This window comes from Chelonia mydas, chromosome 1, assembly GCF_015237465.2.
Source record: "Chelonia mydas isolate rCheMyd1 chromosome 1, rCheMyd1.pri.v2, whole genome shotgun sequence".
Classification (NCBI taxonomy): Eukaryota; Metazoa; Chordata; order Testudines; family Cheloniidae; genus Chelonia; species Chelonia mydas.
Window position 1 is genome coordinate 286,698,656 of NC_057849.1, and position 26,397 is coordinate 286,725,052.

At 41.0% G+C, this 26,397-nt stretch overlaps 1 protein-coding gene across 10 annotated transcripts in view; it reads right to left on the reverse strand.

The window, feature by feature from the left end:
- The window catches only part of TBK1 (TANK binding kinase 1), a 59,259-nt gene that overhangs the window by 13,137 nt on the left and 19,725 nt on the right, over positions 1 to 26,397 (reverse strand). For 7 of the 10 annotated variants that reach the window (XM_043548456.1, XM_037887352.2, XM_037887333.2 and 4 more), the window contains 8 exons: positions 25,798 to 25,979; positions 22,070 to 22,230; positions 20,520 to 20,630; positions 12,199 to 12,378; positions 8,152 to 8,348; positions 7,442 to 7,500; positions 4,930 to 5,021; positions 4,255 to 4,356 (listed from right to left, as the gene is read on the reverse strand). In XM_043548456.1, coding sequence (XP_043404391.1) covers positions 4,255 to 4,356; positions 4,930 to 5,021; positions 7,442 to 7,500; positions 8,152 to 8,348; positions 12,199 to 12,378; positions 20,520 to 20,630; positions 22,070 to 22,230; positions 25,798 to 25,979 — 1,084 coding nt within the window. The remainder of the gene's footprint in view (positions 1 to 4,254; positions 4,357 to 4,929; positions 5,022 to 7,441; positions 7,501 to 8,151; positions 8,349 to 12,198; positions 12,379 to 20,519; positions 20,631 to 22,069; positions 22,231 to 25,797; positions 25,980 to 26,397) is intronic. The other 3 variants (XM_037887369.2, XM_043548469.1, XM_037887359.2) reach the window with 2 other exon arrangements.

Here is a 26,397-nt window from a genome sequence, read left to right on the forward strand (position 1 = left end):
GACAGGGGCACATGTGCCTGACTGAATGGGAGAGGCTAAGGGTCAGCCAGGATCAGCATGGGGATGCTCCCTAACAATCTCTCCCCGCCCCCCAAAAATACCTGTTCCATACTTTTCCCGCCCATACCCAACAACCCTTCAAGTTCATACCCAGCCTCCTTCCATCAATTACTTCCTTCTCCCTCAGCTCCTCCGTTACCTCGACTCCCCCAAGTCTTTGCACTGCTTCTGAGGGGTCCAGGGAATACGGTTCTATACTGTAGTTTAAATGAATTATTACTCAGAATTCCGTATTAATATGCCTAGTAAGGAATCTATTTGTCTAAAAACATTTCCTGAATCTTTTTTATTATCTATATTGTTACAGACATACTTGCTGACAGGTATTTTGAAATAAATTACTAAAATAATTGAAACTGGTGCGATTATATGGTGTTATTTTGACAAATAAAATACGCAGAATTTTAAATTTTTTGGTGCAGAATTTCCCCAGGAGTAACAGCTGCATCTCTGAAGGTGTCTTGTCACCTATCTTCTAACTAAGTCACACACTGATTGACAAACAGGCAGAAAAATAGGCATTCAACCACCTAAATCACATATGGGGTCCAAATGAAATGAGAGCAAGTGACAGAAAATGCATATAGAAGAATGAGAATGACTGTATAGCATGGTGGTTAACACATTCACCCAATGAGTGGGAGACCCAGGATCCAGTTCCCCTGCTCCAATGACTATTTATTTATCCAGAGTACAACAACTTCAACAGGAGAGAATGAGGGAATGTCACATAAAAATATCACATTACCCAATGGTTAGAACACTCACCTGAGAGATGGGAGATCAAGTCTGATCAAGTCTTCCTCCCGCTCTGGCAGAGAGATGGCAATTGAACCTAGGTCTCCCACATCCCAGGGTGAGTGCCCTAACTATTGGTCTAAAATTTAGAAGGTGGGCACCACCACCGGAAACAGCTCCTTGCTAAAACAGCGTAAGGCATCTAACTCTAAAGAGGGTACCCAACTTCAGAATTGCAAACAGGCACCTATCTCCATGAGAGGAGCAGGGCTTAGCACATACGCTTCTCATCAGCATCTTCCACTGGCTAGCTTAGGCGCCTCCATGTCTAGTGTGGTGGCTTTTGTGAATTGCAGTCTGAGGTAGAACTCTGCAGTGGGACTGTGATCCCATGGGTCCTAAGACCTGCTGTGATAATAGCAGGAACGGGTAAAATATAGTTTGTTGTGGGCATGATCGGGGCGGGGGGGGGAAGACTGTGGTAATTTGTGGGAAAATACTAAATCTCTCATCAGTTTGTCATAAATAGAATTTCAGCAATGTAAAGCACGTTTTTCTCTTTTTGTAAAATAAAGATTTTAATACTTAAATTTAAGTGAGGCCTAGAAAGAGATTTGATGTCTATTATCACAAGAGTTAAAATATTTTTATATGGTTTAAGCAAGATTTGTTTTATTCTATTCGTGGTAAAAATTGTGCCTGAATTTTGTGTGTGTGTGTGTATATATCTCCCATATATATGCTGGTGGGAGTGTGTGTGTGTGTATCCCATATATATGTATGCTGGTGGGAGCGGGATAAAAATGCAAGAACCAACGCAGGAGCGGGTGGGAGTGTGTAATGCAAGGTGGGATAGGAGTGGGATTTTTAAAAAAAAAATAGTCCCACGCAGGGCTCTAGTCTAAGACACCTATCTCTTACCATTCATTGTAAAGGAACTTATGCACCTAACTAAGGCTTTGAGAATCAGAGTGATTTTTCCAGGTATCTAACTTCTTTGAGCATTCAGCCCTCACTCCTTTAGCTCAAGCAGCGGAGGTCTGTGTGGTGGATCTAAACGTGTCAATGTGATGCTACAAGACGCAATTTCTGTTTTTTCAGTTTGATTTTTTTAAATTAAGGCAATCATGCAAAAATCAGTACATTAAAATAATATTTTTAAGGTTGCAAAAACAAGCACTCAAAAATTAGGCAATGCCAGAATTAAGGCTGCTTGTACAACCTTAATTTGACCCTGTGCGTGTATACATTATGATACAGTTTTTAATTACATGATCACATATTCTTGACTTATAGCAAACATATATATGAGGTATTAAGTACACATATTAAGCATTAATATAACAGATATTTAGCCCAAATTAGCCTGTGCATTTGTTATAATCCTGTTCACTTATTCCGTAACACTTTCCATTTGCTGAAGAAAGCTTTGGCTTAAGTAGGTAGGAAGACTGTCAGTATCATATACACCTCTACCCCAATATAACGCGGTCCTCGGGAGACAAAAAAATCTCACCATGTTATAGGTGAGACCATGTTATATCGAACTTGCTTTGGCCTCCCCCGTTCCCTGTTCCCTGACCGCCTCCTCCAGAGACCCCCCCTCCCTAATCACCACCAGGACCCCACCCCCTACCCAACCCCCCTGCTCCCTGCCTCCTGACTGCTCCGACCCCTATCCACACACCCTGACCCCTGACAGGCACTCACCAGCAGCGGCGGGAAGCGGAGCGCCATGGCTGGAAGCTGGCAGAGTAGAGCGGGCTGGGGCCGGGCTGCTCTGCTTCCACCACTGCCAGTGAGTGCGGGGGGATCCTTTCCCCCAAGCCCCCTCCCCCGAGCGATATGGCTGGGGCCGAGGCGAGGGAAGCGGAGTGGGCTGCTCCTGGCCCCCCGCTAATCCCCCAGGCCACTCTGGGACTGCAGGGCCCCAAAAGTGCCCCCCCACAGCTCCTGCCTCCCAGACACTGGGGGGGAGCCCCTGACCACCCCCGAGACCCTCTGCCCCTTATCCAACCCCTCGGCCCCGGTCCTGCACCCTTTACACACTGCTCTGAGCAGCGTGTCGGAGCTTTACCGCGTTGTATGCAAACCTGCGTTATATCGGGTCGCGTTATATCGGGGTAGAGGTGTAATTGTTTCCTCATAGCAACAGAAAGGAAGTTACCCTCACAAACCTATTTAACCTGGTACAAGCCTAGGAAGAATCTTCACGCTCCTTAGTACCTGGAATGAATGTGCTCAGAATAATGTTAAGGGTGCATCATGACCTGGAATTCGGGTGCATGGGTTTGGAACAAAAGATAAAGGGGTACACCATGGTACCAGAAATAAACAAGGCAAAAAGCTGATTCATTGAATCCAGTTTCAGGTGATGTATATAGTACCTTTTACTAGTAAAGAGGTAGGGTATAAAAAGATGGCTTTAAGGATCTAATTTCAAGGAGCACACATGCTGCACAGGACTGCTCTCAAGAGATTGGTATTGTGCAGAACTCTTTTCCTGTACTATATTAATAAACCTGACTGAATTGGTTATTTGGTCTCTTGAGTATATTTCATAACGAAATAACAAACCAAAGTGTGGCCAGACAATTGACTATACAAATTATTAACACGTACTGTAATTTCCATAGGACCCCTGCCTCTTGCAGTGTACAGGACGAACCTGCTCTAAGGATGAATCAGGGCTGTATAGTGAAGGAAACTATTGTCTGTAGTATCCCAGCTTCTTCTGTAGCAGACTTTGAAGGGTGTGTAGTGAACGAGACAGGAGATTGCAGGAAGAGTAAGATGGTGTCATGGTTAAGGCATGCAACCTCAAGTTTACCTACACAGGCAATCTTAACTCTGGCATTTCCTAACTTGTGAATGCTTGACTTGCAACGTTAATAATGTTCTTTTAATGTAGTTTTTTGTTTGTCATATTTATAGAAATATTAAAGACAATCATGTATTACAATGTTAAAATCCACTCTCTGCAGCAGGGAGCCCAGGTCTTTAACAACCTGCTTTCATAACACTTTTATTCATCTTTAAAATCATATGCAGGGCAAGCTTACTGCTTTAGCCACTACCATATGACTGAACTACTAGATTATTTGTCCTACCTTTTACTGTATCTCCCTAAGCCATCAAGAGAACTCAGGCAGGGAGGGGGGAAGGAGAGAAGAGTAATACACACTATTCAACAGTTACTCTCCTTTCCACTAAATTAAGGAACAACATTCAGTGAGGTCCAAGACCACTCCTGTCCTCACTTGGTGCTAGGCCACTGCCATCGGTGAAACAATTGTAATTAAAAAGTAATAACCTTTTTTGTGTGCAGACACATGGTAAAAAAAAGTTATCTTTAAATACAGCTGTCACTGAGAAGAAAAAACTACACATTCAGCCAGTATCCACTGGCAGTGCAATGTATTTACTTCCAAAAAACAATACAGTGTTTCTACTCACATTTTCCCAGCTATCTCAATGTTCCTGTTGCAGAAATCCAGCTTGATGACAACCTCTGTCTTTTTGTGCACCGTTTCATTGTAGTCTTCCCTGATTATTTCACTGGAAAGAATAGCATCAGTCTATCAAAAAAAAGTTTTCACTTCCTTATCATCACATATCTTTGCCTACAGTAATAATGGCTGGTAATAATGAAGAGCAATATCTCTAAGATTTTACATATTATTGTCATATAAAATTTTATTCCAATGTTCTGGCGGACATTACTTCAGTAATAGTTTAGTAGCTAGAGAGATCTTTCACAATCTTATTAACAACATGAACTACCAAAATCATTATTTAAAATTTTGAAATTCATTAATTATTTGTCCATGCTGGTCATATGTTCCGACACTATACTTAAGTTAAAATTATCCAAACTTCTGTAGGAGCCAATTAAACTAAATAACATGGATACCTAGGATCTAGTGTTCAGAAACTGGGTCTTCAGAGTTTCCCCTGATGAGGGAGAAGGAAACATTTGAGAGACTGTGAAAGTCGACTCATACTCATGGTCGAGGGGAAGGAAGAAAGCTTCAGAAGTCATTGGAAGCCCACAAAATTATGCAAGGTGTGAACGACCAGAACAAGTCTGGTAAAGAAACCATGCCCAACAAAATTCAACCAATCACTTACATTAACCATCGTATTCCTTTTCGCATTAATTCCTGGTAAAGCAGCAAAGCATTGGCAACTCTACAGGCATAGCATACAACACCTGTTACTCCCTGACAGAGAAATAAACAATGTCAGTACTAATTCAGTGTTCCCAACACTGTAGTTTGTTTCTAGTCAATGGATCACAAGAAAGCAACATTGATTAATATTAGAAGAAATTAGAACATGAAGATGGTAACACAAAATGGGGTAACTTTGTCCATAAATTAGTGTGTATGGGGGGAATCCACATACTCATTATGGCAGCATAGTTAAAGCAAAGATGAGTTTTCCATTACACTGAAATTTCACTGTCTTTGTTAGGCATGAAAATAAGTCTGTCATAATCAAAGTTATACCACATACTCTTGGGAGTTCAGATTTAATTTTCTGGAAAGTTACAAGTAAATGTATTCAGTAGTGTATAGGAATGTAAAGAATTTTTTTAAAAATAATACATTTTCAAAATTGTAGGGCCTCATTGTAGGGTCCCATTTTTTGGCATCCACCCAATTCTGCTTACAAACTTTGTTTTAACACTTGGAATTCTAGGTAGATATACGTCTAAACAAAATCTCAAGCAGAAGCTAGTTTAACTTTTTTTTTAATTAAAAGTTATTGATATTATTACTCATAGCTTACTACTTATGCCATGGACTATGATAAATACTTAGAGGATTTACCAATACGCCGGAGTCATGAGCAGAGGGCGTGGCCTCAACCGGAAGAGGCAGGGCCTTAAATCCCCAGGCCCTTTAAGTCTTGATTTAAAGGGCCAGGGCTCCAGCTGCAGTAGTGGCAGCTGGGAGCCCAGGGCCCTTTAAATCACCCCCGAGCTACCAGCTGCAGAGGCGGCTGGGAACCCCGGGGCTCAGGCGCTATTTAAAGGGCCCAGGGCTCCAGCTGCCGCTACTGCAGCGGAGACCTGGGCCCTTTAAATCACTGAGGAGCCCTGGGGGCTCCCGGCTGCCACCGCTACCCCGGGGCTCTGGCAGAGCTTTAAAGGACCTGGGGCTCCGCTATGGTAGTGGCTGTCGGAGCCCCAAGCCCTTTAAATCTCCGCCTGAGCCCTGCTGCCCAAGCCCTGGGGTAGCGGCGGCCAGGCTCAGTCGGGGATTTAAAGGGTCCCGGGGCTCCAGCCGCCGCTACCACCCTAGCCCTTTAAATCCACTCCGGAGCCCAGCCGCCGCTACCCCAGGGCTTCAGCAGCAGAGCTCCGGCGAGGATTTAAAGGCCCGGGGTGGTAGTGGCGGCTGGAGCTCCGGGGCCCTTTAAATCCCCACCAGAGCCCCCCCACCCCTACCCCAGGGCTTGGGCAGCAGGGGTCAGGTGGAGATTTAAAGGGCTTGGGGCTCCAGCAGCCGCTATCGCCTTGGCCCTTTAAATCCCCACCAGAGCCCCGCCGCCGCTACCCCAGGGCTTCGGCAGCAGGTGGACATTTAAAGGGCTGGGGCGGTAGCAGCGGCTGGAGCTCCGGGGCCCTTTAAATCCCTGCCACAGCCCCACTGCTGCTATCCCAGGACTTTAAATTGCCCTCTGGGAAAGCTGGTCCTGGTATGGCGCACCTGGGCGTACCGGCTTACTTTCACCTCTGCTTTTCAGATTAAAAACTTATTTATCTGAAAGTTATCTAACCTGTAGGATATTTTTAAATAAAATATTTTTGTATAAGGCTAGATGATTTTCTGCAATAACCTTAACTTTCAAATATTCTTATTTTGTCTAGGATAAGACTATGAAAGACCACCAGTTAATTGATTTTTTTACCCTTTAAATATTCACTTACCATTAACTATGCACTGTATTGCATATTATAGCAAATGTTTCTTAAAAACTGAAGTGGGGAGGGTAGGAAAACATTTTCTTTCACTGTAAATGAACTCAACTTGTATAAATCCATTAGACATATAAACCTGCTATAACAGCGGTTTTCAACCTGTGGTCTGCAGACCTTTGGGGGTCCACAGACCGTCTATGATTTTCAAAGGGGTCTGCAACTCCTTTTAAAATATTTAGGAGTTCACAAATGAAAAAAGGTTGAAACCCACTGTAGTATAATAAATCTTAATTCAGTCCTTTCTCAGGAAAAACTCCCATTGATTTCAATGCAAGTTTTGCTTGAGCAATGATTTTGGGATTTGGTCCTTAATTTCTTCAGCACTGACCTTCCCCTCAGGAAAATCACAACCAGCAAAATGCAGATGAGGAATAATAATGCACAGCACTTATATAATGCTTTTTGCCTTCAAAGCAATTTACAATCATTAGCCACTTAAAACTCATAGTTTAATATAAATATAAGGTACTAATTGAGAGAAAGAGCTAATATACATATTTGTCATTTGTTACCCTCACACACACACACATTTATAAAAGCAATGACCATTAAAAAAACAAACAAGATGGCTGGTATTATTCAATTCAGCATTAGGTAGCTTTAGTTTATTTGAGATAGCAATTTAATTCTCGTTCTAATTAAATAAATACTCACTTTAGCCATACTGGCATCACTGTCCAAGTCATAGCGCTGATGTACTTTAGGAAGTGAAACTGAAACATAAGAGATGGACTTTTATTTTATATTTCATATGTAATAAGTCTGTAATACATTAGTGAATACACAATATAAGTTTTGGTTTAGAAACATTTCTTTTATGTGTTCAGTGAAACATCAAATTTAGTAAGAACTGCTTCTGTTAAAAGACTAGAAAGATTAATCAGAGCTCAAGAACACTTGCATTTCCAGATATTACTGGAAATTAGAACAACATTAGTTAGGAGTGCTATTTTATAAAATTCCTTTCAACTTATTTAAATATTGTGGTTCACAAAAGGATTGTAGAATTCTATGCAAATTACTAAATCCTACCTATATTAATGCTCAGGGACCAGGACTTTTAAAAAAAATTGTCTAAAATTAGATTTTAAATGCATATTTAAGCATCAAAATAAGTGGCCTGATTTTTCCGAGTGCTGAGCACCCAGCAGCATCTATTGATGTCAATGGGAAGCGATGGATACTCAGCACTTAGGAAAATCAGGCCTGTTTAGGTGCCTAAATATGCACAAACTCTTGATCCAAGATTTTAATATATTTATCAGAGGTCAGAAATATTCAGTAATCAATCCTATTTTCAAAGAACATTTATAAGCAGCCTAATCTTGTTTATTTAACAACAGTCAGAAAAGACTTTAACATACCTTCTTCATAGATTAATCCTACGATGCTCGCAGCCTCTCTGCTTATTATAATTATAGGATTTTCTTCAGTGGTTTTGGGAAAATGTTGTGCCAATCTTCCAGGCTCTAGTACTAGACGGCGGCCTTCGTATATCATTTCTTGGTTCTGAGAAGTTATTTTTGTCTGTTTGTAGACCAATTCATGAAATATGGCAGCTCTGTAAGAAAAACATTACACTTAGGAAACAATCAGATCAAATTCACTAAAATGCAACAGGGTGCAATTCATAGGTTTTTTTAAATATAACTTTTATATTTAGTGAATTAAGTATTGGTTTTGTTCCTATATAACTTATTAGATTTATACAAATAATAAGCAGTGTGCAGCCTACCTAAGATTCTGGGAACTCCTGCATAAATTACAAAAATAAAATTAAATTGCCTGCAGAAAACCAAACTCCTCTCCACACATCTGATTTCTCTCAAAGGCCCATCTCTGCAACAGCCTGCATAAATAGATATGTTTTGAAGGGCAATAAAATAGGGTGACTTTGGACCCAGTGACGGAAGCCTAACCCAGAGCTCGGAACCTCTCACAGAGAACACTCTACTCTCAGTCCCTCTCTTAAGTTGACGGAGTCAGCTCTACTGATCGCAAGTGTGGCAGTATGGCACAAGGAGAGAGGCAGTGTCTCAAGAAGCGAAGTCACAGAACATTTAGGGCATTTACATATCAAACCCAGCACCCTGAATGCAAACTAGAAACTCACAGGTAGCCAGTGCAGATGATGGAGTACTAGTGACCAGGAAATAAAGCATTTGTTGTACTAGAGACTATCAGTTCTTCAACTCTGGTATCCTACCTCCAACAGTGGCCAATAATACTTACTGGCCATAATCTATCACCTAGTCCAGCGGTTCTCAAACTTTAACAACCCGAGGATCGCATTTTGATTTAAATTTTTCTGAGGACCCCCAGGTCCTCCACTCAGCTCCAGGCTCCACCTTCCTTCCTCCCTCCCCCAAGGCTCCACCCCGCCCCACTTCTTCCCGCCTCTGCTCCACCCCTGCCCCTCTTCTTCCCTGCCTCCTCCCTCAAGCACACCCCATCCCCGATCCTTGCCCCCCGTCCTGCACACCACTGAACAGCTGTTCACCCGTGTGCAGGAGGCACTGGGAGGGAGGGGGAGGAATTGATCAGTGGGACCAGCAGCCCTGAACATGATTCTGCCCCCTAGCCCGAGTGCACCCTGTCCCTGCTCCTTCCCCTCCCTCCCAGAGCCTCCTGCACGCTGCTGAACAGCTGTTCCCCGGAGTGCAGGAGGTGCTGGGAGGGAGAGGGAGGAGTTGATCGGTGGGGCCCGTGGACCCCCTGGAGTACCCTCATGGACCCCAGTTTGAGAAACGCTGACCTAGTCAATTGTCCAGTGCTGTGCATTACAGAACAAATCTTCATGACACCTGCAGGTGATGATCTGACACCCTGAAGCATGAGAATATACATACTAAAATAGGTCTGAACCAGTTACAAATATTGTTATCCAGCCCTTTTAAGAATCCATATGATAAAAAGACAGATTTTTCTTAAGGAACAGTAGAAGCGGAATTTGTGAAGAACGGGGGAAGTCCCAGATGACTGGAAAAAGGCTAATGTAGTGCCAATCTTTAAAAAAGGGAAGAAGGAGGATCCTGGGAACTACAGGCCAGTCAGCCTCACCTCAGTCCCCGGAAAAATCATGGAGCAGGTCCTCAAGGAATCAATCCTGAAGCACTTACACGAGAGAAAAGTGATCAGGAACAGTCAGCATGGATTCACCAAGGGTAGGTCATGCCTGACTAATCTAATAGCCTTCTATGATGAGACTACTGATTCTGTGGATGAAGGGAAAGCAGTGGATGTATTGTTTCTTGACTTTAGCAAAGCTTTCGACACGGTCTCCCACAGTATTCTTGTCAGCAAGTTAAAGAAGTATGGGCTGGATGAATGCACTATAAGGTGGGTAAAAGTTGGCTAGATTGTCGGGCTCAACGGGTAGTGATCAATGGCTCCATGTCTAGTTGGCAGCCGGTGTCAAGTGGAGTGCCCCAGGGGTCGGTCCTGGGGCCGGTTTTGTTCAATATCTTCATAAATAATCTGGAGGATGGTGTGGATTGCACTCTCAGCAAATTTGCGGATGATACTAAACTGGGAGGAGTGGTAGATATGCTGGAGGGCAGGGATAGGATACAGAGGGACCTAGACAAATTGGAGGATTGGGCCAAAAGAAACCTGATGAGGTTCAATAAGGATAAGTGCAGGGTCCTGCACTTCGGACGGAAGAACCCAATGCACAGCTACAGACTAGGGACCGAATGGCTAGGCAGCAGTTCTGCGGAAAAGGACCTAGGGGTTACAGTGGATGAGAAGCTGGATATGAGTCAGCAGTGTGCCCTTGTTGCCAAGAAGGCCAATGGCATTTTGGGCTGTATAAGTAGGGGCATAGCGAGCAGATCGAGGGACGTGATCGTTCCCCTCTATTCGACATTGGTGAGGCCTCATCTGGAGTACTGTGTCCAGTTTTGGGCCCCACACTACAAGAAGGACGTGGATAAATTGGAGAGAGTCCAGCGAAGGGCAACAAAAATGATTAGGGGTCTGGAACACATGACTTATGAGGAGAGGCTGAGGGAACTGGGATTGTTTAGTCTGCAGAAGAGAAGAATGAGGGGGGATTTGATAGCTGCTTTCAACTACCTGAGAGGTGGTTCCCGAGAGGATGGTTCTAGACTATTCTCAGTGGTAGAAGAGGACAGGACAAGGAGTAATGGTCTCAAGTTGCAGTGGGGGAGGTTTAAGTTGGATATTAGGAAAAACTTTTTCACTAGGAGGGTGGTGAAACACTGGAAAGCGTTACCTAGGGAGGTGGTAGAATCTCCTTCCTTGGAAGTTTTTAAGGTCAGGCTTGACAAAGCTCTGGCTGGGATGATTTGATTGGGGATTGGTCCTGCTTTGAGCAGGGGGTTGGACTAGATGACCTCCTGAGGTCCCTTCCAACCTTGATATTCTATGATTCTATGAAAAGCTAGATTGGAGCTCAATGACACTGTGAGAAGAAACAAAAACAGACCCTTTAAAAAGTTTCATATCTTTAAAATATTTTAGATTGAAGAAAGTCCCTACCCTGAAGAGTTTACAATTTGTCTCTTGTACAGCACCAACATGTTTTTGGCATGTTAAGGCGTATAGTCAAAGAGATACAAATACAAAACAGAAAAGCAATCTAATTAAAAATGGTAAGACTGATCAAAGAGAAGTATTACAAAAGATTCCTGTGACAGAGTGCTGGGATCAAAACAGCTGAGTCACCACTCTGACCACATCAATTAATTCCCCCTGGATGGACCTAACTGTGCCTAACCAGTGGATTAAAATGAGCTGGGAGAGCATTAATGAGCTAATTGGCACATTAATGCAGAACACAGAAGAAACCACAGGAAGGAACCAATGTGGGGAGATATAGGCTAACAGAGCCAGAACTAAGAAGGATCTTGGGACAGAGAGATCTCTTCTGTCTCCTCAGCAGAGGGGTGATATATGTGTAATATGATGCTGTAAATATGGTGTAGAGATCTCTAAAGGTGGTGGGGAAAGCAATTTAAATAAACTACACTGTGGTGAAAAACAATTGAAAGTCTCCATATAGTCTGACACAGCAGAAGACAGGAGCGGGACCTTGCCCTGTCACAATTTCTTCGAGAACATAGTACTTGGGCACTGTTGCCAAAGGCTGAATCACAGAGAAAAAGAAAGGGACAAACCATTAAGAGGCCAGAACAAAAAAAATAATGTACACCTATTCACAGCATATATATATATATATATATATATATCACACACACACAGTGCTTGACATAGGAAGGCCTTACAGGCTTGCAGCACACATCATCATCATCATGCATTTCTCTTCTCCCCAACCAGGTAACTGTCAAGGAATGGCTACTGAATCTGTCAAACTGATGTGATCTGAGGTCACAGCATTATTTGCCTGGATAAGACAGAAATAGTGAAAATATGGAAAGAATGCTTACGTATTATAGCTGTGAATATAAACTTTGTGTGAGGTCATTTGCTGTAGTGAAAAGACATGAATTATTCTTCGGTGGAGTATGTCACTGGTCTCTGCAAAAAACTGGTCAAATCCCCAGCATTTTTCCTGATCTGCTTCAAGAATGTTTGCAAGAACAGGCGTGAGCAGTACTTGCAGGCCCCTGTGGATACACAAAAAAGAGACACCACACGTTGGAATGTTTCTCATTCTGACATTATAAGATCTCCCTATTGGACAGATCACAAGTAGGACATTTTTGTGCTTTGAGAAATTCTACAACATTCCTTTCCTTTACTGTTTGACAGCTTCTGTTCAACAATATTGCCCACTGTTTTTCCTGAATAGGGACAGTACATACCATATTCACTTTTTCGAAATTTGAGTACCAAATATTTTGCCTTTGGAATTTGGCAAATACTGAATCCTAATTTCATCATGAAGGCAGGGATAGGGGCAAGAAGCACTCAAAGAAATGGTCTGAAGTAAACAGGATGAAATTCAATAAGGACAAATGCAAAGTATTCCACTTAGGAAGGAACAATCAGTTGCACACAGACAAAATGGGAAATGACTGCCTAGGAAGGCGTACTGTGGAAAGGAATCTTGGGATCAGAGTGGATTACAATCTAAATGAGTCACCAGTGTAGCACTGTTGCAAAAAAAGCAAATATTATTCTGGGATGTATTAGCAGGAGTGTTGTAAGCAAGACACAAGAAGTAATTTTTCTACTCTACTTTGTGCTGGTTAGGCTTCAACTGGAGTATTGTGTCCAGTTCTGGATGCTACACTTCAGGAAAGATGTGGACAAATTGTGATATGTGATACAATTTAGTTGGGGTTGCTCCTGCTTTGAGCAGAGGGTTGGACTAGATGACCTCCTGAGGTCTCTTCCAGCTCTAATCTTCTATGATTCTAAATTGGAGAAAGTCCAGTGAAGAGGAACAAAAATGATTAAAGGTCTAGAAATCTTCCTATGAGGGAAGTTTGAAAAAACTGGGTTTGTTCAGTCTGGAGAAGAGAAGACAGAGTGGGGGCATGGTAACAGTTTTCAAGTACATAAAAGGTTGTTACAAGGAGGAGGAAGAAAAAATATTCTCCTTAACTTCTGAGGATAGGACAAGAAAAAAATGGGTTTAGCAGCAAAAGTAGTTTAGGTTGGTCTGGGTAAGGATAAAAGGGGTAAAAAACAAGGGTGATGTCATGGTAGGGGTCTACTACAGACCACCAAACCAGGAAGAAGAGGTGGATGAAGCTTTTTTTAAACAACAAAATCATTCAAAGCACAGGACTTAGTGGTGATGGGGGATTTCAGACATACCCAGACATATGTTGGGAAAATAACACAGCAGGGCACAGATTATTCAACAAGTTCTTGGAATGTATTGGAGACCATTTTTTATTTCAGAAGGTGGAGAAAGCTACTAGGGGGGAAGACTGTTCTAGATTTGATTTTGACAAATAGGGAAGAACTGCTTGAGAATTTGAAAGTGAAAGGCAACTTGGGTGAAAGTGATCATGAAATGGTAGAGTTCATGATTCTATGGAATGGTAGGAGAGAGAACAGCACAATACAGACAATTAATTTCAAGAAGGCAGACTTTAGCAAACTCAGGGAGTTTGTAGGTAAAATTCCATGGGAAGCAAGTCTAAGGGGAAAAACAATTGAAGACAGTTGGCAGTTTTTCAAAGGGACATTATTAAGGGCACAAGAGCAAACTATCCCACTGCGTAGGAAAGATAGGAAGTATGGCAAGAGACCACCTTGGCTTAACCAGGAGCTTTTCAATGATCTAAAACTCAAAAAAGAGTCCTACAAAAAGTGGAAACTCGGTCAAATTACAAAAAGGATGAATATAAACAAATTACACAAGTCTGTAAGGACAAAATTAGAAAAGCCAAAGCACAAAATGAGATCAAACTAGCTAGGGACACAAAAGGAAACAAGAAAACATTCTACAAATATATTAGAAGCAAGAGGAAGACCAAGGACAGAGTAGGCCTGTTACTCAATGAGGGGGGAAAGACAATAACAGAAAATGTGGAAATGGCAGAGGTGTTTAATGACTTCTTTGTTTCGGTTGTCACCAAGAAGGTTGGTGGTGATTGGATGTCTAACATAGTGAATGCCAGTGAAAATGAGGTAGGTAGGATCAGAGTCTAAAATAGGGAAAGAACAAGTCAAAAATTACTTAGACAAGTTAGATGTCTTCAAATCACCAGGGCCTGATGAAATGCATCCTAGAATACTCAAGGAGCTGACTGAGGAGATATCTGAGCCATTAGCAATTACCTTTGAAAAGTCATGGAAGACAGGAGACATTCCAGAAGACTGGAAAAGGGCAAATATAGTGCCTATCTATAAAAAGGGAAATAAGGACAACCCAGGGAATTACACACAAGTCAGTTTAACTTCTGTACCTGGAAAGATAATGGAGCAAATAATTAAGCAATCAATTTGCAAACACCGAAGATAATAAGGTGATAAACAAGAGTCAGCATTGATTTGTCAAGAACAAATAGTGTCAAACCAACCTGATACTTTCTTTGACAGGGTAACAAGCCTTGTGGATGGGGGGGGAAGCGGTAGATGTGGTATATCTTGACTTTAGTAAGACTTTTGATACTGTCTCGCATGACCTTCTCATAAACAAAATAGGGAAATACAACCTAGATGGAATTACTATAAGGTGGGTGCATAACTGGTTGGAAAATGGTTTCCAGAGAGTAGTTACCAGTGGCTCACAGTCACACTGGAAGGGTATAATAAGTGGGGTCCCGCAGGGATTGGTTCTGGGTCCGCTTCTGTTCAATATCTTCATCAATGATTTAGATCATGCCATAGAGGGTACACTTATAAAGTTTGCGGATGATACCAAGCTGGGAGGGATTGAAAGTGCTTTGGAGGATGGGATTAAAATTCGAAATGATCTGGACAAACTAGAGAAATGGTCTGAAGTAAATAGGATGAAATTCAATAAGGACAAATGCAAAGTACTCCACTTAGGAAGGAACAATCAGTGGACACGTACAAAATGGGAAATGACTGCCTAGGAAAGAGTACCGTGGAAAGGGATCTGGGGGCACAGTGGATCACAAGCTAAATATGAGTCAACAGTGTAACACTGTTGCAAAAAAAGCAAACAACATTCTGGGATGTATTAGAAGGAGTGTTGTAAGCAAGACATGAGAAGTAATTCTTCCGCTCTACTCCATGCTGATTAGGCCTCAACTGGAGTATTGTGTCAAGTTCTGGATGCCAAATTTCAGGAAAGATGCGGACACACTGGAGAAAGTCCAGAGAAGAACAACAAAAATGATTAAAGGTCTAGAAAACCAATGAGGGAATATTTTAATAATTGGGTTTGCTTAGTCTGGAGAAGAGAAGACTGAGAGGGGACATGATAACAGTTTTCAAGTACATAAAAGGTTGTTACAAGGAGGAGGGAGAAAAATTGTTCTTCTTAACCTCTGAGGATAGGACAAGAAGCAATTAAATTGCAGAAAGGGCGGTTTAGGTTGGACATTACGAAAAACTTCCTACCTGTCAGAGTGGTTAAGCACTGGAATAAATTGCCGAGGGAGGTTGTGAAATCTTCATCATTGGGGATTTTTAAGAGCAGGTTGGACAAAGACATGTCAAGGATGGTCTAGATAATACTTACTCCTGCCTTGAGTGCAGGGGACTCGACTAGATGACCTCTCAAGGTATCTTCCAGACCTACGACTCTATGATTCTATGGAAATTTCAAGTGATTACTTTAAAGTGGGGCAGCAGCCATCTTAAGTATCTTGAATTTGTACCTGTTCTTCATTACAGGCTAATGCAAAGATGAATATTAACAACATGCTGGTATGTGTACACAAATCAAACCTGCAATTTTCAAGGGAGCCTAAGTGACTTAGTAGCACAGATCCCATTTAAAGTCAACAGATATTGTGCTCTTAAACCACTTTGAAAATCCCACCCTACATACTTATAGCTGAATAGTTTGCTATTAGATGGCTAAACATGGCCTCTCTGCACCACTTTCAAAAATAATGTACAGCTTTCCCAACCTGTTCTAATGAAGACAACTCTATTTTCTTCACAAGAGTTCATGGGAAAAATTACTACCCCAACTATGAAATGACTAACTGTGAGGCAGAGACTTCACTTAGAAGCTAAAATCAGGTTGTGTTAGTGTTATAGGGAGCTCTTTGAAATCCGTAGTCTCAAACTGCATCTGAATGTGAGAGGGACACCCTCAACTTAAAAACCATAATTCTACTTGATAATTGTTTTTAACTTCTACTGTAACAAGTAATATCACCATAATTTACATTATAAATGGAAAACACTCTTTTCTCCCCATTTGTTTACTTTACTATTGGAAAACACTGCATATAGTCATTTTCTCTTCTTCTTCTGTATAGTCAGTGACATTCCCGTATGTTTTTCCATGCAAAAATATAGAAGATAAAAATATTTTTAAAATAGAAAAATATTAATGTAAAACCCACAAAAATTGACAGAAGGACACAGGCATAGTACCTGAAACTACTTTTAACATTTATTTTGTTTTAAACTGACTAGACTTCAAGTTGACAGTGTCCCTTTAAATGACTCACCATTTCTGATTACAGCTAGTTACTGGTTCACACTTCAGTATTTTTCTACTTCTATTTATACTCCTATCAAAACTGCCACAATGGAAAATAATATTTGTTTAGGGACAATAATGCAACTGGAAAGGGTACTACACAAAGTGAAACAAAGAAAATGTTAATGCAATTTACATGATAATTCTCTGATATTCTTATCTCTTTCCAATATTCCTCAGTTAGGAAATAATTTTAATAACTAAAGTAAATATATAAATTAGATCTACAAACTCCATTTCATTTTAGCTCCATTTAAGACAGAGCCACTTTTCCTACAATGAAGCTCTAGAACAACTTCTCTCTTCCCTATAAAAAGGGAGACTAATTTTGAAAAGGTAATTAGTAGGGCTGTTGATTAATCGCAGATAACTCATGCGATTAAAAAAAATTAATCGCGATTCATAGCAATTTTAATTGCACTGTTAAACAATAGAATACCAACTGAAATTTATTATATATTTTGGATGTTTTTCTACATTTTCATATATATTGTATTCTGTGTTGTAACTGAAATCAAAGTGTATATCATTTTTAATACAAATATTTGCACTGTAAAAATGATAACAAAAGAAATAATATTTTTCAATTCACATCATACAAGTCCTGTAGGGCAATCTCTTTTTCGTGAAAGTGCAACTTACAAATGTAGATTTTTTTTTTGTTACATAACTGCACTCAAAACCAAAACAATGTAAAACTTCAGAGCCTACAAATCCACGCAGTCCTACTTCTTGTTCAGCCAATCGCTAAGAAAAAAAAAGTTTGTTTATATTTACAGGAGAAAATGCTGCCCTCTTCTTATTTACAATGCTACCTGCAAGTGAGAACAGGCATTTGCAGGGCACTTTTGTAGCCGGCGTTGCAAGGTATTTATGTGCCAGATATGCTAAACGTTTGTATGCCCCTTCATGCTTCGGCCTCCATTCCAGAGGAAACGCTTCCATGCTGATGACGCTCATAAAAAATACAATATGTTAATTAAATTTGTGACTGAACTTCTTGGAGGAGAATTGTATGTCCCCTGCTCTGTTTTACCCCCATTTTGCCATATATTTCATGTTATAGCAGTCTCGGATGATGAGCCAGCACATGTTGTTCATTTTAAGAACACTTTTACTGCAGATTTGACAAAACGAAAAGAAGGTACCAATGTGAGATTTCTAAAGATAGCTACAGCACTCAACCCAAGGTTTAAGAATCTGAAGTGCCTTCCAAAATCTGAGAGTGATGAGACATGGAGCATGCTTTCAGAAGTCTCAAAAGAGCAACACTCCGATCCGGAAACTACAGAACCCAAACCACCAAAAAGGGAAATCAACCTTCTGCTGGTCGCATCTGTCTCAGATAACGAAAATGAACATGTGTTGGTCCACACTGCTTTGGATTGTTACCAAGCAGAACCTGTCATCAGCATGGATGCATGTCCCCTAGAATGGTGGTTGAAGCGTGAAGGAACATACAAATCTTTAGTACATCTGGCACGTAAATATCTTGCAACGCTGGCTACAACAGTGCCATGAGAAAGCCTGCTCTCACTTTCAGGTGACATTGTAAACAAGAAATGGGCAGTATTAGCTTCTGCAAATGTAAACAAACTTGTTTGTCTGAGCAATTGGCTGAACAAAAAGTAGGACTGAGTGGACTTACAGGCTCTAAAATTTTATATTGTTTTATTTTTGAATGCAGTTTTTTTTGTACATAATTCTACATTTGTAAATTCAACTTTCATGATAAAGAGATTGCACTACAGTACTTGTACTAGGTGAATTGAAAAATACTATTTCTTTTGTTTTTTTACAGTGCAAATACTTGAAATCAAAAATAAATATAAAATGAGCACTGTACATTTTGTATTCTGTGTTGTAATTGAAATCAATATATTTGAAAACGTAGAAAACATCCAAAAATATTTAAATAAATGATATTCTATTATTAACAGTGCGATTAATCACACGATTAATCGTGATTAATTTTTTTAATCGCATGACAGCCCTAGTAATTAGGCCCTGATTCAGCCAGGTACTTAGGCATAATGTGAGCAGTCCCATTGACTTACGTATTTTTGGTTCATTTACTTATTTTATTTCTCTCATTTATCATATTGAAGTCAACTGAACCATTTCAATGCTTCAATTTATGCATCTGTTGAAATGGGGCATTAGTCACCAAAATACTGAGAGCTAGATTATTCTGATTTAAACACCTTCATTTTTCCTTTAATGTTTGACTGCAACGTATATGAGGGAAAATGGTTGTTTTGTGCCTAAATTAGCCTGGTACGGTTCCTATGATCAAATAATATTCTGTAATGTTAAATCCAATTTTACATACAGGAATACCAGCAAGGAGGAACATTTTCATAAGGCTCTATGGGGATCAAGAACTGGATATTTAAGTGGAAGGTATTAGGTCTACGAAGATGACTGTGTTCTGGAGGAAGGAGAAGAATTTAAGTCTCTTTCCACTGGCTTGTTTAGCCTAGATAAAAGAAGATTGAGGTGAGATGTGATTGCTCTCTATAAATATATCAGAGGGATAAATACCAGAGAGGGAGAGGAAGAGGAATTATTTAAGCTCAGTACCAATGTGGACACAAGAACAAATGGATATAAACTGGCCACCATGAAGTTTAGACTTGAAATTAGACGAAGGTTTCTAACCATCAGAGGAGTGAAGTTTTGGCATAGCCTTCCAAGGGAAGCAGTGGGGGCAAAAGGTCTATCCGGCTTTAAGATTAAACTCAATCACTTTATGGAGGAGATGGTATGATGGGATAACATGGTTTTGGTAATTAAATATTCATGGTAAATAGGCCCAATGGCCTGTGATGGGATATTAGATGGGGTGGGATCTGAGTTACCCAGAAAAGAATTTTGTGTAGTATCTGGCTGGTGAATCTTGCCCATATGCTCAGGGTTTAGCTGACTGCCATATTTGGGGTCAGGAAGGAATTTTCCTCCAGGGCAGATTGGAAGAGGCCCTGGAGGTTTTTCGCCTTCCTCTGTATCATGGGGCACGGGTCACTTGCTGGAGGATTCTCTGCTCCTTGAAGTCTTTAAACCACGATTTGAGGACTTCAATAGCTCAGACATAGGTAAGAGGTTTTTTGCAGGAGTGGTGGGTGAAATTCTGTGGCCTGCGTTGTGCAGGAGGTCGGACTAGATGATCATAATGGTCCCTTCTGACCTAAATATCTACGAATCTATGACTTTTTTCCCATTAAATTCATGTGTATAATTTTTAGCTCTTTGAATCCCTTTAGGACCCTCGGGCAGGAGGATGGAGGTAAAACTTGAGGTTTCGACAAACTACAGTATATCCACAGTAATAATTATCCTCTCTTCTGGTGATGGAGCTAATGCCTACCTGTTCAATAGCATATTCTCCCCCTCCCTGCACAGGCTGGTTCTTGGCCATATTACTCTTTTTCACCACTTGAGTGCTCTTGGGTAAATGAACAGTTACAGAAACACTTGGATGGAATGGAAAGAGAGGCATTTCATAGCCCATAAAAGAACATAATATAGGGCTGCTGTAAAAATTCAAAGAAAAAAGTCAGAGACAGCCAGAGTCCCAAACATCTTATACTGAGAAAATAATGAGAAAAACCTTACTCAGGTAGCACTGCAGTATTTGGTAAAAAATTCAAATAAGCTTACTTAGAAAGACTACAGGAAATAGGCATGTCTCGACTCCACTCAATTGGTCCATTTTCTGCTTTCTGTACTCCAGATATGGCACCAGAAGGCTTTCCAGTGATTATTTTATACCTATGAGATATTACAAAAATTATTATGCAAAATAAATATGCAATCCTTAATTACTATCTCTTCAAGTACAAGTCTAGTAAATGGACCGTCTAATGGGACCCTGTAATGTAAATAAAAATCTAAAGCTAGTACAAGAATTTAGACCAATCTGCTGCTCAACAGGAGTACAATGTTCAGGGCTCATCTCCAGACTGGCACAGGGTGCTGAAATAATACACTTAATGTTTCATGAAAAGAAACACCTTATGCTGAATTGGAGAAGCCCCTCTGGCTGACTTGGGATTGAGAAAAATTAGGGAGGGGATCCAGGAACTCACTGGAAAAAATAAAAATGTCAAAGTCATTTTTATGTCCGTATAGTACAGGCATTTACTGAATTCAACTTGCAACGTTCCAGGGAATTACCAAAAATGTTCGTTTGGGAGAAAAGGAATACAGCTTGGGTTCAGCAGAGATTACGTTAATATTAAAATAGCCACAGATTTTGGCACAAATTTGTACAGTCACAATTTTTTCCCAACTCTGAACAGAAAATTTAGGAATAAGTGTGAAAGGAGAGAACTCTGAATTAAATTTTATTTAGCTCTAGGACAAACGTTACTTTATACACACATGGTGTAGAGACAAGGAAGATTCAAACAGCGAACTGACATCAGAGACAACTGCTTTCATGCTTCATAGCCTGTCTGAAAAATTAAATGTACAATATATGATAGTAAGGCCCTGTACATTATTCAATTATGCAGCTGCATAAACTGTTGCTGAACAGCTGATTTTTAAGTTGCTGCATAATTACACTCTAAAATCTGAACTTTCATTTAAAAAATATTAAGTCTCTAACTCCAATTTATCCCAAATCCCTGTCTGCAAAGGGAGAGGGAAAGACAAGATGCATTTCTTCCTCAGCAGCAAAAGACTTTACTGCCTCCTGAATACCAAAAACAGCTCCCATACTTTCCTCAATGCCAGAACTCCCAATTGTCCTCCACCCAATTGGCCAAATTTCTGGCGGTCATTTGAAAACACCTAAATGGCAGCTACTTGTTAAAATAGAAGTTTGAAATTCTGAAAATATAAGATCTTATGTTACATTCAATTAATTTTGTAGTGTCTAAGAAAATTACACAAGGTAATTTTCACAAATTGTACTGGATCGCGAGTGCAGCAAAGAAGGCAAGAGGCTTCAAAAGGTTGTGTCACAATTTTCTGGAGGCTCTGCTGCATCATTAGGTCTAATGTGCCACACAAGGGACTAGTCTTGTAAAATATGAAATCTTCCCACGGCACTAGCCTTGCTAAATATGAAATCTGCCTACCATTTGCATTATTTTTACACTGTTTGCTGTGTGTGTGTGTGTGCACAGAACTCTTTGTTATAGATATTTTTATTGGTTGAATTCATTTATGAACAGACAAAACTCTCCCTCTAAATTACCCACATCACTTCCTTGTTCCTGCGAGGCCCTTCAAAAGGTCGGAATGGTAAACTCCCTGTTGCTGCATGGTAAAATGTCACCCCTATGCTCCACAGATCAACTGTTGCTCCATACTTCTTCTGATGCTCCTTCCTCAACACTGCTCGCTCATACATATCAGGATGCTTAAGGGGAAAAAAGGGGAAAACTTAGAACTACTTGCTTTCTAAACAATTATAAAGACCAAAACTCAAGCGAGCAACCACAGCAGGATACACCACCTTTCTAAGCATTTCTTTCATCAAAAAGGGAAGTTAGCATCTGCTATGTAGAATTTGCATAAGCTTTTCACACTACAGGCACTTCAAGATCATACTGCAACATTGTTCAGCCTGAGCCAGTAGCCGTTTATAGTCACTCTTGTTACAATAAAGTTCAAAATCAAATAAAGGGAATTTAGTCAAGAAAATTCAGATGAAATTACAAATTAGGAGATAAAAGCCGCACAAAAGGAGAGGAAGAGAAACACTACAAAAACTACTATTTCAGAAAATGCATTAAGAACAGAGAAAAGGAGTACTTGTGGCACCTTAGAGACTAACCAATTTATTTGAGCATGAGCTTTCGTGAGCTACAGCTCACTTCATCGGATGCATACTGTGGAAACTGCAGAAGACATTATATACACAGAGACCATGAAACAATACCTCCTCCCACCCCACTCTCCTGCTGGTAATAGCTTATCTAAAGTGACCACTCTCCCTACAATGTGCATGATAATCAAGGTGGGCCATTTCCAGCACAAATCCAGGTTTTCTCATCCCCCCCCCCCTCCGCCCCCCACACACAAACTCACTCTCCTGCTGGTAATAGCTCATCCAAACTGACCACTCTCCTTACAATGTGTATGATAATCAAGGTGGGCCATTTCCAGCATAAGCTGTAGACGATGGATCGTGTGGTGTGGTCAGGGTGAAAGCTGGAGGCATGTAGGTAGAAATAGCGGTCAGTAGGTTTCCGGTATAGGGTGGTGTTTATGTGCACTGTAGCGTCCAGGAAGTGGATCTCTTGTGTGGACTGGACCAGGCTGAGGTTGATGGTGGGATGGAAATTGTTGAAATCATGATGGAATTCCTCAAGGGCTTCTTTTCCATGGGTCCAGATGATGAAGATGTCATCAATATAGCGCAAGTAGAGTAGGGGCGTTAGGGGACGAGAGCTGAGGAAGTGTTGTTCTAAATCAGCCATAAAAATGTTGGCATACTGTGGGGCCATGCGGGTACCCATAGCAGTGTCGCTGATCTGAAGGTATACATTGTCGCCAAATGTAAAATAATTATGGGTAAGGACAAAGTCACAAAGTTCAGCCACCAGATTAGCCGTGACATTATCGGGGATAGTGTTCTTGATGGCTTGTAGTCCATTTTGTGTGGAATGTTGGTGTAGAGGGCTTCTACATCCATAGTGGCCAGGATGGTGTTATCAGGAAGATCACCGATGGATTGTAGTTTCCTCAGGAAGTCAGTGGTGTCTCGAAGGTAGCTGGGAGTGCTGGTAGCGTAGGGCCTGAGGAGGGAGTCTACATAGCCAGACAATCCTGCTGTCAGGGTGCCAATGCCTGATAGAGCCAGAAGAGTTCCCAGAAGTCACCTACTACAGGACAGGCCTAACAAAGAAAATAACAGAACGCCACTAGCCGTCACCTTCAGCCCCCAACTAAAACCCCTCCAACGCATTATTAAGGATCTACAACCTATCCTGAAGGTGACCCAACACTCTCACAAATCTTGGGAGACAGACCAGTCCTTGCCTACAGACAGCCCCCCAACCTGAAGCAAATACTCACCAACAACCACATACCACACAACAGAACCACTAACCCAGGAACCTATCCTTGCAACAAAGCCCATTGCCAACTGTGCCCACATATCTATTCAGGGGACACCATCACAGGGCCTAATATCAGCCACACTATCAGAGGCTCGTTCACCTGCACATCCACCAATGTGATATATGCCATCATGTGCCAGCAATGCCCCTCTGCCATGTACATTGGTCAAACTGGACAGTCTCTACGTAAAAGAATAAATGGACTCAAATCAGATGTCAAGAATTATAACATTCATAAACCAGTCGGAGAACACTTCAATCTCTCTGGTCACGCAATCACAGACATTAAGGTCGCTATCTTACTACAAAAAAACTTCAAATCCAGACTCCAGCGAGAAACTGCTGAATTGGAATTCATTTGCAAATTGGATACTATTAATTTAGGCTTAAATAGAGACTGGGAGTGGCTAAGTCATTATGCAAGGTAGCCTATTTCCCCTTGTTTTTTCCTCCCCCCCAGACGTTCTAGTTAAACTTGGATTTATGCTGGAAATGGCCAACCTTGATTATCATACACATTGTAAGGAGAGTGGTCAGTTTGGATGAGCTATTACCAGCAGGAGAGTGAGTTTGTGTGTGTGTTTGTGTGTGAGGGTGTGTGTGTGTGTGTGTGTGTGTTTGTTGTTGGTTGGGGGGGTGGGGGGTGGGGGGTGAGAAAACCTGGATTTGTGCTGGAAATGGCCCACCTTGATCATCATGCACATTGTAGAGAGAGTGGTCACTTTGGATAAGCTATTACCAGCAGGAGAGTGAGTTTGTGTGTGTGGGGGTTGTTTTTTTTTTTTTTTTTGGGGGGCGGGGGGTGAGAAAACCTGGATTTGTGCTGGAAATGGCCCACCTTGATTTTCAAACACATTGTAAGGAGAGTGGTCACTTTGGATGGGCTATTACCAGCAGGAGAGTGAGTTTGTGGGGTGGGGGGGGGTGCGGGGGGCGGAGGGTGAGAAAACCTGGATTTGTGCTGGAAATGGCCCAACTTGATTATCATACACATTGTAAGGAGAGTGATCACTTTAGATAAGCTATTACCAGCAGGAGAGTGGGGTGGGAGGAGGTATTGTTTCATGGTCTCTGTGTATATAATGTCTTCTGCAGTTTCCACAGTATGCATCCGATGAAGTGAACTGCAGCTCACGAAAGCTCATGCTCAAATAAATTGGTTAGTCTCTAAGGTGCCACAAGTACTCCTTTTCTTTTTGCGAATACAGACTAACACGGCTGTTACTCTGAAATAAGAACAGAGAGAAAGAGCATTGACAACATTTATTAGCACACTGGCATGTGAGGGGCATGGAAACAGAAGCGGAGGGGACAACTGTTTTCTTTCTGTTTTTCCACAAAAATATACTTACTTTCAAATTCAATATAAGTATTTTAGATATTTAGGCTCCCTCACCTGTCACTTTTTGGAATTAAAGTACTCTGACTTTAAAACACTACACTGGACATTCCAAGTTACAGTGCTCTTGCACGCTGCTTGGTCAATACAAATATCAGGAAAGTGGATCTGAGCGATACGCAGCATCATCCAAACAGTTCACAAGAACATTTAAAAAACATCCAGAGAGGGAGAGGCAAAGAAGCTCTAATAAATCTATGCTACAATTCTTTATATCACCCAATGAAACATGGAGAATCTGAGTCAGGAAATGACCTCAGCACACTTGTTCCCCAGATCAGCGGAGGCCTGGCATGACACAAGGTGCAAAAGGTAGGATTGATGTTATAACAGTAACTACCAGACTAGATGCGTCATTGATAAATGAATTCCCAACTGGGGTTCTGTCTCTCAGCTATTCAGTTTTCACTAAGAAATATCCCATGCTTCAACAAGTCCATCAGTAAGAAATTAAATGGCTTACCAAATATTCTTCTGTACCATAGAGAGAAACAAACTGTTCATCATCTTCCAACTCTCTAGCAGCCCCAAAATCTGTCAGTTTGTAAACAGACTGACCATCTTCACCTATAACACGCATTATATTGCCTGGTTTGATGTCACGGTGCACTATTCCATTTTCTCGAAGATGATTCATCCCAGCCACTTAAATACAGAGTTGTACAGCATTTAGTACATATGTATCAAAACCAGCTGGAAAAATGTTAAAATACCAAAAAAGCATATATACTTTCACAGACTATGGTTTTTCAGTGTGTGCAAAGGAGAAGGGCAAAGACCACTGCTGCTACTAGGATTAGAATATCCTATTGTCTCTATTCTAATAATCTTTGCCTTTTCTTCTGCAAACAGCAAATAATAGTACATCTTGCTCTCAAAAATGCCTTTCTTGAAACTTATTTTCTTCCATTATTTTAGGTAAGAGTTTATAATCCTTAGTGATCTTATTCTCTTCCCAGAGGAATGTCTACAATGTAGAAAACAAGAGATAACAATGGGTTTTGCCATCATCCTTCGGAACACTGAGCAGATAAAGTGGACGTATTTTAATTGCCAGATTTCC